At 42.2% G+C, this 15,717-nt stretch overlaps 1 protein-coding gene across 3 annotated transcripts; it reads right to left on the bottom strand.

Moving 5' to 3' along the window:
• Nucleotides 1-5,042: 5,042 nt before the first annotated feature.
• Nucleotides 5,043-13,649, bottom strand: LOC100273563 (uncharacterized). Of its 3 annotated transcripts, none has more exons than XM_008669305.3 (16): nt 13,273-13,649; nt 12,382-12,773; nt 12,176-12,304; nt 11,544-11,751; nt 11,269-11,415; nt 10,850-10,924; nt 10,681-10,752; nt 10,417-10,488; nt 8,850-8,921; nt 8,619-8,690; nt 7,977-8,048; nt 7,652-7,723; nt 6,288-6,431; nt 5,976-6,047; nt 5,636-5,782; nt 5,043-5,557 (listed from the first exon to the last, which is right to left on the bottom strand). In XM_008669305.3, exons 2-16 carry the CDS (start codon nt 12,586-12,588, stop codon nt 5,373-5,375), a joined length of 1,746 nt encoding a protein of 581 aa, XP_008667527.1. In that variant the 5' UTR covers nt 12,589-12,773; nt 13,273-13,649; the 3' UTR covers nt 5,043-5,372. The 3 variants fall into 3 exon arrangements, with proteins under 3 accessions (XP_008667527.1, XP_008667528.1, NP_001141453.1); XM_008669306.4 differs by having other exon boundaries at nt 13,296-13,538; NM_001147981.2 differs by having other exon boundaries at nt 5,094-5,557; nt 13,270-13,409.
• Between the last annotated feature and the right edge of the window lie 2,068 nt (nt 13,650-15,717).

Here is a 15,717-nt window from a genome sequence, read left to right as displayed (position 1 = left end):
CATCTTCACAAAGCCATCACCTTGCCTTTTGTTGTCCAGTAGGTAGGTAAGGCAAGTCATCAACTCCTCATCAGTGAAACCTGGAATACTCATGCAAATTTGATACAGATCAGGGTGGACATCTGTGGTCTGGACTACAACAGGTGCTTGGACAGCTTCAGCCAATTTGTTCACAGCTCCAGTAAGTCCTGCCATAATCCCAAGCTCTTCATCACTGAGTCTCCTTTTCTTTCCATTTGATCCATAGGAACTACCAGCACCAGCACCACTATGAGAAGGGCTGGCACCAGCAGAACCAGAGGCAGTAGCACCAGTACCAACAAGACATGGTTCTTCAGATGCACCAGCACCTTCAGTGATATCCGAGATGGTGCCAAGGGGCTCATTTGAGGCCATGGCATACTTGCCAGTAGCCTGCCCAGCTCCAAATATAATTTGCATCTGCACATAGTTTTCAATTGGCACATTGAGGAATTCAGCATCCTTTGGGTTGTCTTTTGTATGGCCCAGCAGGTGTTCATCATCAAGGATGATTGTGAATGTATTCTCATCCCAATGAGCACCGCTTAGGTCCTTGAGCCTACAAACCCTGATCCATTTTTGACGCCACTTCCTCAAATGATTGTAGACCTGGGTTCCTGTGACTTCTTGGCCACTGAATTCAGTCAATGCCTTGGCAACAGAGTTGACATGGACCTCCTTGAACCCTTTATCCGTTTTTACTCCTTGCCCGACCAAGTCTGCAAACTTCCTGAGGATAAAGCCTGACATCACAGGGGTCCAGCGCATGGCAGTCCTTGAGGTACTACCAGCAGCAACTTGCTCAACTTCCATAGTCTATATAAAATTGAAGTCAAGAGAAGAGGTAATGAAATGGCATCATAGCATAGGACCAGTTTTCTCAGCATATAAAAAAATAATTAAGCTTCAAAGCAGAAAGTAATTTCTCTCAGCATATAAAATTAATTAAGTTCCAGAAAAAACATCACTGCAGATCACAATTTCTCTCAGCATATAAAAATAATTAAGTTCCACAAAAAACATCACTGCAGATCACAATTTCTCTCAGCATATAAAAATAATTAAGTTCCACAAAAAAGATCACTGCAGATCACAATTTCTCTCAGATTGTAAGGCTGATAACAAAAACATCACTGCAGATTACAATGTTTCTTAGAAGAAAACCACAAAGAAATTACACACGGCTAGACCCCCTATGCTGCCACATTTGAGTTGATATAGCATCTCTTTGTTGGGTCCAAGTTTGGTTATCATGAACTGCATCAATGGCACCTTCCACATTGGCAATGTTTGGAGCCCAAGTGTTTTCCGAAGGAAAATGTGAATCCAGCCCATATCTAAGAATCCAGTTGTGAAGGATGGTGCATGCTAACACAAGCTTAACTTGTGTCGGATATGGATGAAAAGGCTTGTTGTATAGAATCTTGAATCTATTCTTCAAGGCACCGAAAGCTCTCTCAATTGTTACTCGGAGGGAAGAATGCCTTAGATTGAAGAGTTCTCTTGGATTGAGTGGATGATTTCCTCCACCAAATTCTCTTAGATGATATCTTGTGCTACGGTATGGAGGTAGAAATCCAGGTCTAACAGCATAACCAGCGTCAACTAAATAGAATTTTCCTAGTTCAAAGAATTCTAGTTAGTTTGATTGTGAAGTAATTTAAAAGCATATTCAAACATGTTATGGAATTACCTGGTGGCACAATGAGGCCATCAGATCTTTCCAATGCATCCGATAGAATCAAGGCATCATGAGCTGAACCTTCCCAGCCAGCAAGAACATAGGTAAATCTCAAATCAAAATCAACAGCTGCTAGAACATTTTGTGTCGTTGTGTGCTTTCTACCCATGAAGGCTGCTCTCATTGAACTAGGAACCCTAGCCAATACATGTGTGCCATCAATGGCACCAACGCAATCCTAAATGTTTAAGTTAAAATTATTAAAACAAAGACAATACTAACATATTTCAATTAAATGGTTATTGTGCAATCCTAAATGGAATGGAAAGTACCTTGAAGTACGGGTACCATCTTCTACTAACATGAATTTTGGGATGGACAGAGGTGGAAGGAGGGGTGATCATCTCAGTGCGTAGCTCACCAATTGCACTTAACACCTCGTGAAAATATCTACTAATAGTCTCAGTAGATCTTCGGAAGGTGAATTTGAGAACCCTAAACCTTTGATTATGACCAACAACATGTAGAAACATTGCAACTTGTTCTTCTACAGAACTGTGAATACTATCCCTTAGCAAGTGTCGAGACCGAAACAAACCACAAAGCTCAAAGAAAGGGACCTTAGACATTCTAAGCAGCTCCACACATTGGATATCATCAGATTCATAGATAAATCTAAGATTTGCCTGCCTCTCAATGTCCCTTTGAAACATTGGACCATATGTGACACGAGGATGAAAGAGTCTACGCGTAAGGCATGCAAACATCCAACAAGATATAGCAACGACTAATGCCGATGCTCTCAACTTCAGCAAATGACGATTTGGACCCAACATATCTGAATAAATAAGAGAAGGGAATTGTTGAATGAGAAAAAAATTGTACTCTGCTCAGATTGTAAAAAACAAGCCAGGGTTGCTACATCTAATGATGTTCCTCCAAACTGGCTTGGTAACATCACAGAAAAATTGTACTCTGCTCAGATTGAACCAAAAAACATCACTGAGAAATTGAGATCTGCTCAGATTGAACCAAAAAACATCACTGAAAAACTGTGGTCTGCTCAGATTGAAAAAAAACATCACTGAAAAATTGTGGTCTGCTCAAATTTACAGAAAACATCACTGAAAACTGGTCCTAAGCTCAGACTTTAAATAATTTCATCACTGAAAAATGATCAGAATAAAAGAAGAGAGATATGGAGGTAGCAGCATAATATAATGCATTAACTACCTGCATAGTATAAAAAGAATATAGTTATGGAGGTAGTTGCATAATATAATGCATTAATCCATTAAATTAAACAAGACAATAGGCTAAAGAGGGGGAGAAGAAAGGAGGAACAAAAGGTAAGATTGTTGTAAGGGAAGAGGGAAACAGGAATAGATGAAGGTAAGAGGGGGAGAAGAAAAGAGGAACAACTAGCTACTTAATATAATAGACAGATTATGCTAGTTGCATAATCCATTATATTAAACAAGCAGAAACATGGCAAAACATGTTAAAGTTCAGTTAAGCACACAACTAATATTGCATAATCCATTATATTAAACAAGCAGAAACATGGCAAAACATGTTAAAGTTCAGTTAAGCACACAACTAATATTGAAAGATGGCAAAATTCAGTTAAGCATTTACTTAACTAAACACAACAGAAGGATTCAAACAGCTAGAACACAGGAGGATTCAAACAGCTAAACATGTTAAAGCATTTTATTACAGCTAGAACAGTTAAACATCTGAACACAGGAGGATTCAAACAGCTCATGAATCAAGATAGAGCACACTGCAACATGTTAGTCTAAATGTCTACCATACAGAAGTAGGTGAAGAGCACATTGTAATTTCTAATATATTGAATCCGGCTACTGAGGTGCATCAAATGATCCATGTAAAACTAGATTAGTTCTACCATACAGAAGCATGTGAAGGCTACTGGCAAGTAAATCTAGTTTTGCGTGGCATCAGATCTGAGGTGTATGAGGTAAACACAAACAAGCAGGCCAACAAATCTGAGGTGTATGAGGTAACACAAGCTTTTTTTGCATGCTAACACAAGCTTGCAACTAAACACAACAGATCTGAGGTGTATTAGCGAATCAAGAAATAATCGAAGCAAAAAATCTGTCTGTGATGACCTTGCAACTAAAAACAACAGATCTGAGGTGTATGAGGTAAACAATCAGGCCAACAAGATCTGAGGTAAACAATCATTCTAAACAATCAGGCCAACAAATAGAGGAATTCGAGTTGGGCCAGGCAACAGATCTAGGTGCAGATCTAGGTAAACAATCATTCTAAACAATCATTCTACAAACAACAGGAAGATCAAGAAATAGAGGAGTGTGAGGTAAAGACTGGCCTGTGTATGAGGTACTAGCGAATCTAGGTCAGGCAGCAGATCTAGGTGCAGGGGGAGATGACCTTGCAACAAGACCGAAGGATTAGTATAATCGAAGCAAAAAATACAAGAAAATGTTTAAAGAACAACAGATCGATGGGGGACAAACCTGAGAAGATGAAGATGCGATTGTTGCTGCGGTGATCTGATCTAGGACAGGGGAATGTGTTCGCTCGCAGAAGAGAGTCGATCGAGGCCACAGGAAAAACAAATCAATCGTCCAAATCCTAGTGTCGGCGGAAGAGAGAGGGAGAGGCGAGAGAGAGCATGGCGGCAGAAGAGTCCAAACCCTAGCGTCGGCGGGTGCGTCTGAGAGAGGCGTCTGAGGAGTGACGGGAGTGACGGGAGAGACGGGAGAGACGGGAGAGGCGTCTCCAAACCCTAGCGTCGGCGGCTTCGTCTGAGAGGCGAGAGTGACGAGAGTGACGGGAGGAGAGAGTGGCGAGAGTGGCGAGAGTGACGAGAGGAGCGTCTGACGGGAGAGGCGTCTCCAAACCCTAGTGCCAAGTGAGCCAGGCCGCGGAGCGAAGCTCGAATGCTGCGTTCCTGCGGAGCCAGGCCCAAAATTAAATCTGGCTCGCCTCAGCCAGGAATTTGAGTTGGGCCAGGCAACCAAACACAGTTAACTTGTACGAAACGGGCCTGGTCGTGGGTTGGGCCAGGCAACCAAACATGCCCATAATGCACACAAAACACAACTACACAAGCACACCCAGTTACTGCTTAGATGCAATCACTCCAGTTACCCTACATATCCAAATGGGATAGCCCCCTGGTCGCCTTCAAATTCACCAGAGGTTAGAGGTTCTCCTGAGACAACCCCTGGACGGCGTCAAATACACCAGAGATTACAGGTTCTCCTTTCACTTCCACGCATGAAAGTCGAGCCCCCTGCAATGACCGTGACGGCGTGACCGCAGCAATTGGTACATCCACGAATTTACATGGAAACTAGCACCGATACCACGATGTTACCAAGCAGAGGTATTTAGCAATGCACCAATCTATTTATACAGCAGCACCCCACATGGAGAGGAAGCACGGCATATTTACAACTGCTCCTTACTACCACAGGGTCCGTGGGATACCATGCACACGTTGGCACGGACGTATTAGCCCGTTGCCATCAGGCACACTGACACGACACGACACGACGAACAATATGTACAGACACCTCGTTTTTGCAAAAGTATGTACAAGGCGGCCTGCTCTAGCCAGGCGCCACTTGCTCCACAGTTACAGGTCGCTGTGGGAGCGCTGGCGGTCGTATCACTCCGGCCGCACACTGATAAGGTTGGGGAGGGCGACCAGCCGGAGCTTATCCATCTCGCTTGCCGTCACCCTGCAGGACTCCAGGGATAGGGAGCGCAGGTTCTGCAGCGGTTTCAGGTGGTGGAGGCCCGAGTTGGAGACCCGGGAGTTGGACACGTTCAACGACACTAGCGCAGTCAGGCCTGTCAACAGATGCAGCTCTTGAGACGAGCACAGTCGTGTGCTGATAAATGCACTCGGAGAGAACAACGGAAATGTACCGGAGATCAGCTCCAGGGTTTTGTCCGTGAGCTTGCCGTTTTGAGATAGGTTGAGCAACGTCAGAGCTTTCAGGTCCTTGATGTTCTTCACGCCAGCATCCGTAATCAACCCACCGCAGACCTCCAGGGACTGAATATTCTTGAAAACTGAAAAAAAACATAGTGATATTCCTTATTTACAAACACTGATATAAACAAGTGCAATGCTCCTGCAAGATGATCACAAAGAGTTGAGACGCATTCCATCAAGGTAGTATGCGCCAAGAGAAGCTGATGCATTTTGTAGCGCTAACATGGTAGTCTTCTTGGATATGATAGTCTTTTGAGCATGCATACTTACATCTGAAGCAGCTCATGCCAGAATCAGTTATGCGAGCTCCAAATAGGTCGAGGTGTGTCAATCCAGTGAGACCTGCACTAACCAAGTGACCTTAACTAATGCCATGGTAAAGTTTACAGCACAAAACGATGCCTAATGACACCGGAAAACCCTGCTACGATACAATTTACACATGAAACAAACCACCACCACCAGAAGTGAAAATATGCTAATCAGAGAAATGAGAGCACTATAGTTATGAGTGATAAGATGCTTGTGTTTAAATTTAAACAAAAACAGTCACAATATATCCAACTAGTATGAGAAGCATACCTGTAAGAGACGCTAAACCAGTATCTGTGATTTGGCGATTGTCAAGATTAAGAGACTTCAGTGAACTCAAGCCAGAGATCTTCTTCAAACCAATGTCAGTAACCAATGTGAAAGAGAGATTGATGCTCTGCAAATTACGCAGACCTGCAGAAACAGACAACTTAAGAACTTTCACAAAATGTGGACCACGGTATATTTGTAACAAGTTAATATCATTCTAGTATAACAGGCCACCCTAGTACAATAACAATTTAAAATAGGGAATTCGAAATAACAGTGGCGTAGCTAGGATTTTAGTGATAAGTGGTCCAACTTCATTTTTAAAAAAAAAAAAATAAGTGCAACACATCGACACATCAGCATGTAAAAAATTAAATTTGCCAAATATAATATGGTCAAATAAAAAGATCGTACAATCATCTAAGATTTTAGAAATAAAAAGTATAAAAGTCATCTGACATCTTAAAAAATAAAAAAATAAAAGAAAATTAGCAAATACAATATCGTTGTACATACTGCGAGTACATACTACATACTATGCATGTACGCAAAATTTTATGAGAATTGATCGATCGGGTGTTGTCAATGAGATTCATGGTACCTGCACGGCGAGCGTGACCTTCTCCTACCTAAGCGACTTGACGAGGGTGGCAAGTGTGCAACTTGTAGTACTTAGCCTAGAACGCGTGTGTGGCGTAGTCGTGCCCGATCTCACCGCGCTCGCTTGTTCTAGAGCCAGATAGCCACCTGATACGACTGCAGGCCCAGACGCCCAACTTCACATGTTGTCGTGATGTGTTGTGTCGTCGCCATGGACACGCCAAATAAATAATTAGGAATAATATTTTTTATACCTAATACCTATAGCTTAATAAGTTTTGTGCTTGGGTGGTCCGTGGCCCACACAGACCACCCTATAGCTCTGCCACTAGGAATTAGGAAATAAGTGTATGGATAAGGAACATCTATTGAGAGTACGTGTTAATTCATCAAAGGCTGTAGCAACAATGTCAGGGAGGTGTTTTGTTTAAGGAACCATCATAGTCTATATGAGGTGGTGCACCATGAGTTCATCCCGTAAATTTTAGTGGAATCACCCATTCATCAATTCTTATACAAATTTTAGTTTGTGAGGGTGGTGGGGAATCAACACATTATATTCCAGAAACCAAACAAAAAAGTTTTCCAAAAAAAAACCAAACAAAAAAGTAAAGGAGAAAATGATGGACCAGTCCATTCCTCAAACCGAACACACAATAAATTAAAAAACGACTAGACGATTTGAATTGGTCTACCAGAATGGATTAACAAGAAAAAAACAATTGCCAATAATACTAGCATTTCTGCAGGCGTTTTAAATCAACCAGAAAGATGACGAAGTCCATTGCTTCCAACTTCAGTGTCTGAAAGCTCCAGGTTTTTTAGCTGTATGAGGCCTATAGCACATCAAGATGCAAAGATAGATTACAGGATGCTTTGCAACAACAGAAAAACACAGATTATAGTATCTATAACGAAAGAGAGAATATGTTTAGGATTTCAGCAGAGAAAAATGGTTAATAAGCACAAAAGAGAGTTAAAAGCCAGCAGTTTATTCAGTGTTTTTTATCTTAACAAAACACTAGGCAAACAAGGAGAAATGATAATTGCCACTGTAATAAAGAATTTACCAATGCACTAAACCCTGACCTTTTAGGTGAAATAGACCCTCATCACCAATCTTACATGAGTCCAAGTTCAAGCACTCCAAGTTGACCAAATCTGAAAGGAACATAGGGCATCAGAAAAGAATTAAAAACAATTTCCTTATTATGCATGAATCAATACTAAGAAACACCATAATTCTGATGCACTTCCAGAAAGATCAATACAATAAGTGTCGTTTTCCAGGTTCCAGTAAACGTTGTGCTTATAGGCAATAATGTTGCACACAATGTTAGGACAAAGTGTGCAATACCCTCCTTGAAGATGTCATTCCAGGCTGGCATCTGCTTTTCATCTTATCAGCATTACTTGCACATGAAAGAAACAGTACTCTTTTGTTAGAAGAAGACGTGGGCTGATCTGGCAGGGAGGCCCAAGCCCCCACCCCAACTGCTGGAGAACCATGGAGAGCAAGAAGAGGGGAAAGAGAAGAAGAGGGGCCAGGGTGCTGGAGGAAGGGGAAGATGAGACACTGGGAAAAGGTCTGATTATTTTTCTTAGACATAGTGATTAGGTTTCACGGAATGCTACATCAAAATGCTTTTCCACGAACTATGCAACATAGTTGTTTCTTAGATACAAATGCTATGGTGAACTAATATAAAGATAACAAGTGATAACGTTTACCTTTTAAATGAATTAAACATGCATCTGTAATTTGGTTGAACCCTAAACTTAGAGCCTTCAATTTTGTAAGACCTGCAAGGCAGTGCCAGTAAATGAGCTAAACAAAATTGATATGAATTTAGTGGTACAGACAGACAGCTTGCAGCAAAACTTATGTCTGACCATTAATCTAGACAAGAAAAAAGGAACCAATCTAGATTCAACAAGATCAGTAATTTGCATCATGTTTACCTTTCAAGTTCTCACAGCCTTCATCGCATATGCCACACCGACTCAGATTCAACAAGACCAACGAAGCAAGCTCTGCAATAGCACAAATCTGAGTCTTAGTAAAGTTTGGGGCGCCTAAGTGCTTAGCTTGAAGCTGTTTACAGAAACATTGATGAGAAATACAGTCGAGATGCCTACTCTGTGCACTAAGGCATCAAAGATTTTTTCGCACGAGAAAAATAAAAGAGAACTAAATAAATCCATAAATTAGTGAGTAGTTCTTCTAAGTTGTTGATGATGCATGTGGTCAGCTGTTTGTAGTTGTTAATGATTTGTCATAGGTGTGACCGCCCTCTTTTGTTAATGGTTTGTCGTAGTTGCTTTCGTGACCAGTTTTTTCTACTGTTTCAAACTGCGTAGTTGGCTTTCTTCGCAGTATGGGTTGCTCCTCTAGTAGCGGGTCTTGCTCGCTTTTTTAGCCTAGGGGTTGCTCGATTTCTGGGCCTGGTTCCACCATAAAAAATGGGTCAACTCTTTTCTTCTAATAATATGTGCAGTAATGCTCATGCCACTCTTTCGAAAAAAGTAAGTAGTAACAGCTACATGGCATGATTAGACTTCATACAGAAGTACACCTTTGTCAAAAACAAGTGTACTCCAGCCAACAAGTTTCTTTTGAAAGTAACAATAGAATTTCAGAATCAGATTGTGTTCGTCGTGTGTTGGGGTGCAAGGATTGAGAAGGGAGGCGGGGAGGGGGCTCCCCTAATCTTCTGTATTTGTTCCCTTCTTTCTTAATGAAATGACACATAGCTCTCCTGCGTTGTTCGAGAAAAAAAAAGATTGTGTTCACCACACCTCAACAACAAAAGAGTTATGTTCCTGTCCAGCTGTATATGTAGTAACCTACCCTGATAATAGTTGAAAGCCTGAAAAACACTCAAGGGTATCTAGTCTGACATTTGGGAACTTTTGTGTTGTCTATTCGTGCACTCTTAATTGGATCCTTAATCATCTACTAGCCAGTTGCCCGTGCTACGGTTGTTATATATTCAAATATAACTATTGTTTATTTCTAAACACAAGGTATTTGTGGTCTGGTGGTTAACCCAAATTTCTAAAGCAGGGGGGCATGGGTTCGAGTGCTCGCTCTGCACTATTTTTTGCGCGGTGTGGTCGAGGGTGAAGCCGCGGTATCACCAGGTGCCCACGTTAGGTTCTTAATAGATTAGTATAGATATAATGACAACTGTAAATGATTGGTGGCACTAGCTTCCACGGGCAGAAGGAACACATATAGGGACTTCTTCAGACTAAGGGGTGCTTGGTTTGAAGAATGAGTTAGTTCATCATCTAACCATTCCTCACTTTATTTGTTTGGTTTGTAAAATGGAACATGATGATGCATTATCACCTTATTCTTCATAATTCAAGTCATTCCACTAAATTTGGGCAACTCATGACGCACCACCTCATTTAGAATGCAGTGGTTCCTCAAACCAAACACCCTATATAAATGTAAGATATTTTTCACAAAAGTGACAACTGATGGCACGGTATGTGGCATATGTCCAGGAAAGATACAAACCAGATATAACCTCCAAACAAACTGCAGTAACTGCACAGCCCTCCAGGTTTAGATGACCTAGCTTGTGCAAACCTGAATTGAATGACCCAACAACTAAAAGCAATGAGTTACTGCTAACTTTAATAAAACTTCATGATTACTGAACAACTAAAGGCAATGGTAGTCAAAAATAAAAAAAAGCACCTACCTACACAAGAGCATGTACAAGAAATAAATACTATAGTGAAGAAAATAAAGAAATTTATTCATGTTTCTTGGTGTTACCTCTCAGATAAGAAACACCAAAAGCAGATATTTTGCAGGAAGAGAGCTGTAGCTCTCTCAAATTCGTGAGATCTACATAAGGAAAATGCTATATGTTAACCTTGAGATCATTGTAAGTTATGATATACTGATATGCATTTTACAACAGTCAGCTAAGGAGAAGTACTACCTGACAAATATTTCATGTCTGAATCTGTGATGCCATTACAGTATCTCAGATTCAGTTTTTCCAGTTTTTTCAAGCCTGCATCACAAAGTTTGTCATTGCATCTGGTGGAATTTAAGTTTGAAGCATTAATATAATGGAGAATGAGCTGAATTCACATCATAGGTGTGTACAAGTTTCTCCAGTCTAGTGACTTGGAACATGCAAAGATAATCATTATTCGCGTTCAAACAACATTGTCATGGTCAAACATTAACTGGTGCTACTAAGTCTTTTGAACTTTTGATAAGCATTATTCACGTTCAAACAGCATTGTCTTGGTAACAAACATTAACTGGTGCTACTAAGCCTGCCACAGCCTGCAGATAAGGTGATGGTTCGCATATAATTAATGACTGACGAGCTTAGAAAGAAAGGGATACCTTTTAAATGTATAAGCCCACCATTAATCTTTGGACAACGCTCGAGGTCTAAGTTTACCAAATTAACTAAGTTTGCAAAGGCTTTTGCTCCTTCAGCAGTAACAGCAGCACATTTCTTAATGCTCAGTGATGTCAAGTTTGAAAAGCCTACAAAGTTAGGAGATTATTGTGGCAGAGTAACAAAAATAAGATCTCTAATACTACACTAAGTTGACACAACAATATCATACAGCTGACAGCAAACTCAGCTGTTGTGCTATCAGCGTAACACTGACCTGATAATGTCTTAAGTCCATGTTCTGAGATTTGATCACAATAATCACATGCCAAACTTTGCATGCTTGAGCAATCTTTAAGAAGATTGAATCCACTATCAGTGACATCCGAGCAAGAGAGGTCAACAGATAGCAAGGACTGCCCTTGAGAAGCCACTACTTCCATCCAAGCATCAGTAACTCCAGGGTAGTCTCCCAGACAAATATCCTGTGAAGAGATGTCCCATGTTAGGTCCTGCTCAGCGTAGTGCAATAGTGCATGACAGTAATCTTAAGACTAGGCTATTCAAGCCCCTACATAACAGTAGATATCAAGGCTTGCTAAGATGCCTTTGTCGTTCCTTAATACTCCCACCATTCCAGATAATAGATTGTTTCGTCTTTTTAGTTTTTAATACGCTACACATCGCATTGCTATGTACCTAGAAAAGCTAAAATGTCGTGTAATTTGGGTCAGTGGGAGTAGTAGATATCATGGTCTGATCGATTTGACGACTATACATCATTGTTCATATTCCACAGGAAACGCAAAGTTATGTTATAACATTCCTTAAATTTTCACACAATAGTGGAAAACTCCATGTGTTTAAGTTCACCTAGAATGGTGTGCCAAACAAGAACAGAATCATCACCTGCAAATCGCAATCACGGAAAGCCCCAAGCGATGCCTCCGTGAGGCATCCACATTCCACCAGCTCATTGAATATCTGCTGACTAAGATCTCTGGGCAGCAGGGATAAATCAGAATACATATTTATGTCCTGCAATCATCCCATCAATTCAGCCAAGAACAAGTTCACTCTTCAGAAACTGAAAAACAAAAAAGGCAATAAAACACCTTGCAGACTTTGGCCACGCACAGCTCCACAAGCGACGGGCACCGGTTTGGAGCTGGGCCCTGTGCTCTCCGCTGCACATCAGCAAAGTTGCTGCGGGGCAGCGTATGCAGCAGCCACTTGAAGCTGCCGCTCTTGGAGAACCTCGCACTGTAGAGATCATCCTCTTGGACCAGCTGGCCCCTCTTCCTCGAACAGGCACTACCCATGAATGTCACAGACTCTGGGTGCGCTGAGCTTAAACCAATCAATCACTCCTGGCCTCGGTGGCTCAGGGGTTAAAAAGACACAACAGTATGAGTTGTGACCGATGATTGTCTGATTTTTATGATCTTATCATCCACTCCCCGCGTGATTATGACCAGGGACAGACTCCACTTTCTTCGTCTCCATCCTGCAGGCACAATCAAAACATCACACTGTTTGTCAGATTTTATTTTTACCCACGACAGTAAACAAGCCCACATGGCATGGCCAGTGGCCACTGGCCAGAGACAAGATTTACAGTTCCACGCAATCGAGCTTCTTATTACAAAGTTACAACGACACACTGCCAGTCCTAAGTGCAATCAACCCCACTAGGATAAATTGATCCTACCCCTACCACAACAAACGCAGCCATCGCCTACGGGGAGAGCAAAGCATAAATCCTGCGACCGTACGATTGTCCATTGATTGAAACACAAATATCCCCAAGGTAACTAACTGCATCAAATGTTATTCACAAATTACCACGAGAGAGTGAGAAAAGCACAAGAATGCCCGAAATCCCAACCCGCAACCGCAATCACCAAAGCGAGAGGGAAAATCGCAAGCGCTGCGACGGCACGCTGAAAAGATCAACAACCACCGAAAAAATCGCGCCAAATTAACAGGGAGGAGGATAGAACCACCTGATTGGAGATGCGATTCTCACCGGGAGGCCGCCGAACCAACGAGCCAGGGTTTAGTCTGGGATTACAGCTAAAATAAGCTAACGCCTCGAATCATCATCCCATCCAATCTAGATTAGACGAAAACCAGAACGGGGAGAGAGCGACAGGGAAGGAGGGAGAGGCGGAGAAGAAAGGTTAAGCTGAGAGTCGAAGCGGGGCGTGAGTTCCACGTGTCGTGAGTAGACACTCAGCTAGAACAGCAGATTTTCACCACTGACATGTGGGGAATGGGTTTCGTCGGTCCTGGTGTCAGTGACTATGTTTGCTGGTAGGTTGGTGGCTGATAGGGATGGTGGAGCCCACAGCACAGGGAAGCGAAGAGGATAAGGCAAAGGAAGAGAGAGAAAGCACCGGGGCGCGCTGCCGGTTTTGTGGGCCTGTGGCCGCTGGTCCGTCCTATGGCCTACACATGGGCCCCGCGGTTTTACTGGCTGTGGGCTGCGCTTGCTCCTCCGGTCCAGCGATCTACTTGTACGGTTGTGGCGTACGTGTACCTTTGTGCCGTCCTGCGCGGCTGCGCTTGCTCCTCCGGTCCTCCCGCGATCTACTTGTAGGGTTAGGTCGAGGTCGAGGATGTACATGGCATGCAAAACATTTTTTAAGGATATCGTTTGATTAGATGAAGCCGGTTATTTAAACTGTTGTAATTATAATTTATAGACAAAAACAGTATAAGCTGATATGGATTAAAACTAAACAAACATATTATGTTTAGATGTACAGCCTTCGATGGCCCTGGCTGACTGCATACGACAGTTTTCTGGCTTCTCGTGTATGAGCTAATGCAATTAAATGGTTACAAAATGACTTGTTTTGCATCCGCTGATGAGGTTTGCGCCTGCTGTATACAGGTAACTAAACAAAAGCTTAAACAAAGTCAACATATGCAGTAGTCTAAGATGAGACGATGCGGGTAACCAAACTGACAGATAGTGTTTTAGAGGGTAGAGTTTGAAAAATGAGATAAAAGGTGGGATAAGAGGCCTCGGCGACTGTATTTTCTTATTTTCTCCACGAGTTTTCACCGTCTAATATGAGGTACATATATCTATTTTTAATCTGCCCATATCCACTTTTATCTCTATTCACTTCCATCTTCTTCTCCTTAATGACAGAGTTGTTCATGCGTTCATGTGAGCGGTAGTGGCGACCGTCTTTTTTTTGCATTTTAGCCCTTTTTAGGTTTTATTTTCACAAATACGTCCTTTTCAGTTTCATTTCAAAAAATGAACCCTCAGCTCGGCGTCATCACTATTGGCGCCGAGCTACAACGTATCGGTGTCAATTAGTTTGGCGTGTACATGTAAGAGTCGATGTCTACGTGGATCTGACGTGGCAGTACCTCGGCGTCGTGGATCTTGGCGCCGAGGTCGGCGCCGACCTCCGTGTATATAAATATCCCACTCCGGCCGTCGGTTTTTTTATTTTTGGATGATAGTAGTCATTTTATCAATTATTCTTTTTCATACTTAGTTTATTTGGTTTATGAATTTGTGTTCTGTTGTTGGTGACCTAAATTGTAACTTGGATAGTTAATGATCTTATACCTGTTAAAATTTACAACTTAGCATTTGATAGGTCAGCCACGGAGACATCTCCTGCAAAGTGGTTGGAGTGTTTTTGTGATCGCCAAGCGTCTTGTCGCGGGGGATGCCTTCATATATTCTCAGGTGCTATGATGAGCAGTTAATGTTGGTTGCTCTTAACTCTCCTTTTTGACCGTTGACTACCATACCAATACCTGGTTCCTTAATTTTTACATGATGGAGGTGAGAATGGGGAGCTACGTGTTGGAGTTCGACGTGCACTGAGGCACCAAACCACTATCACATCTTCAGTCATATCAAGCCACAATATGCATCTTGGTGTTCTTGCAACAACAAGGCATGCAGTGAACACTGGTAGTATGTTCACTGTCTATTACAAGCCAAGGTTTGCAAGGAATTATGAGCTTAGTTAAACTATTTCTGTTTCTGTGTTAACTTTTAGTTGCAGGGCTATTGCAATCTGTTACTGAAAGTCGCCTAGAGGGAGGGTGAATAGGGCGAAACTGAAATTTACAAAGTTAATCACAACTACAAGCCGGGTTAGCGTTAGAAATATAAAACGAGTCCGAGAGAGGGCGCAAAACAAATCGTGAGCGAATGGGAAGTGTGACACAAGGCGTATGTTTAGGAATGCGAGGATAGCGTAGGGGGATCTTACTAAAATTCTTGCGCTCATGGCGCTTAGAAGTAATGGACGGCGCGTCGGAGCCGGAGGTGGAAGGTGATGAAGTATCGGTCTCGTAGTAGACCACCTTCCTCATCTTCTTTTTCTTGTCGCCACTCCGATGCGACTTGTGGGAAGAGGCTTTCTTCTCCTTCCCCTTCCCTTTGTTGCGGGACTCTTCCGATGTAGCCT

The sequence above is a fragment of the Zea mays genome, chromosome 2 (assembly GCF_902167145.1).
Source record: "Zea mays cultivar B73 chromosome 2, Zm-B73-REFERENCE-NAM-5.0, whole genome shotgun sequence".
Taxonomy (NCBI): Eukaryota; Viridiplantae; Streptophyta; class Magnoliopsida; order Poales; family Poaceae; genus Zea; species Zea mays.
Note: the sequence above shows the minus strand (reverse complement) of the source record. Positions and strands in the feature narration are given on the sequence as shown.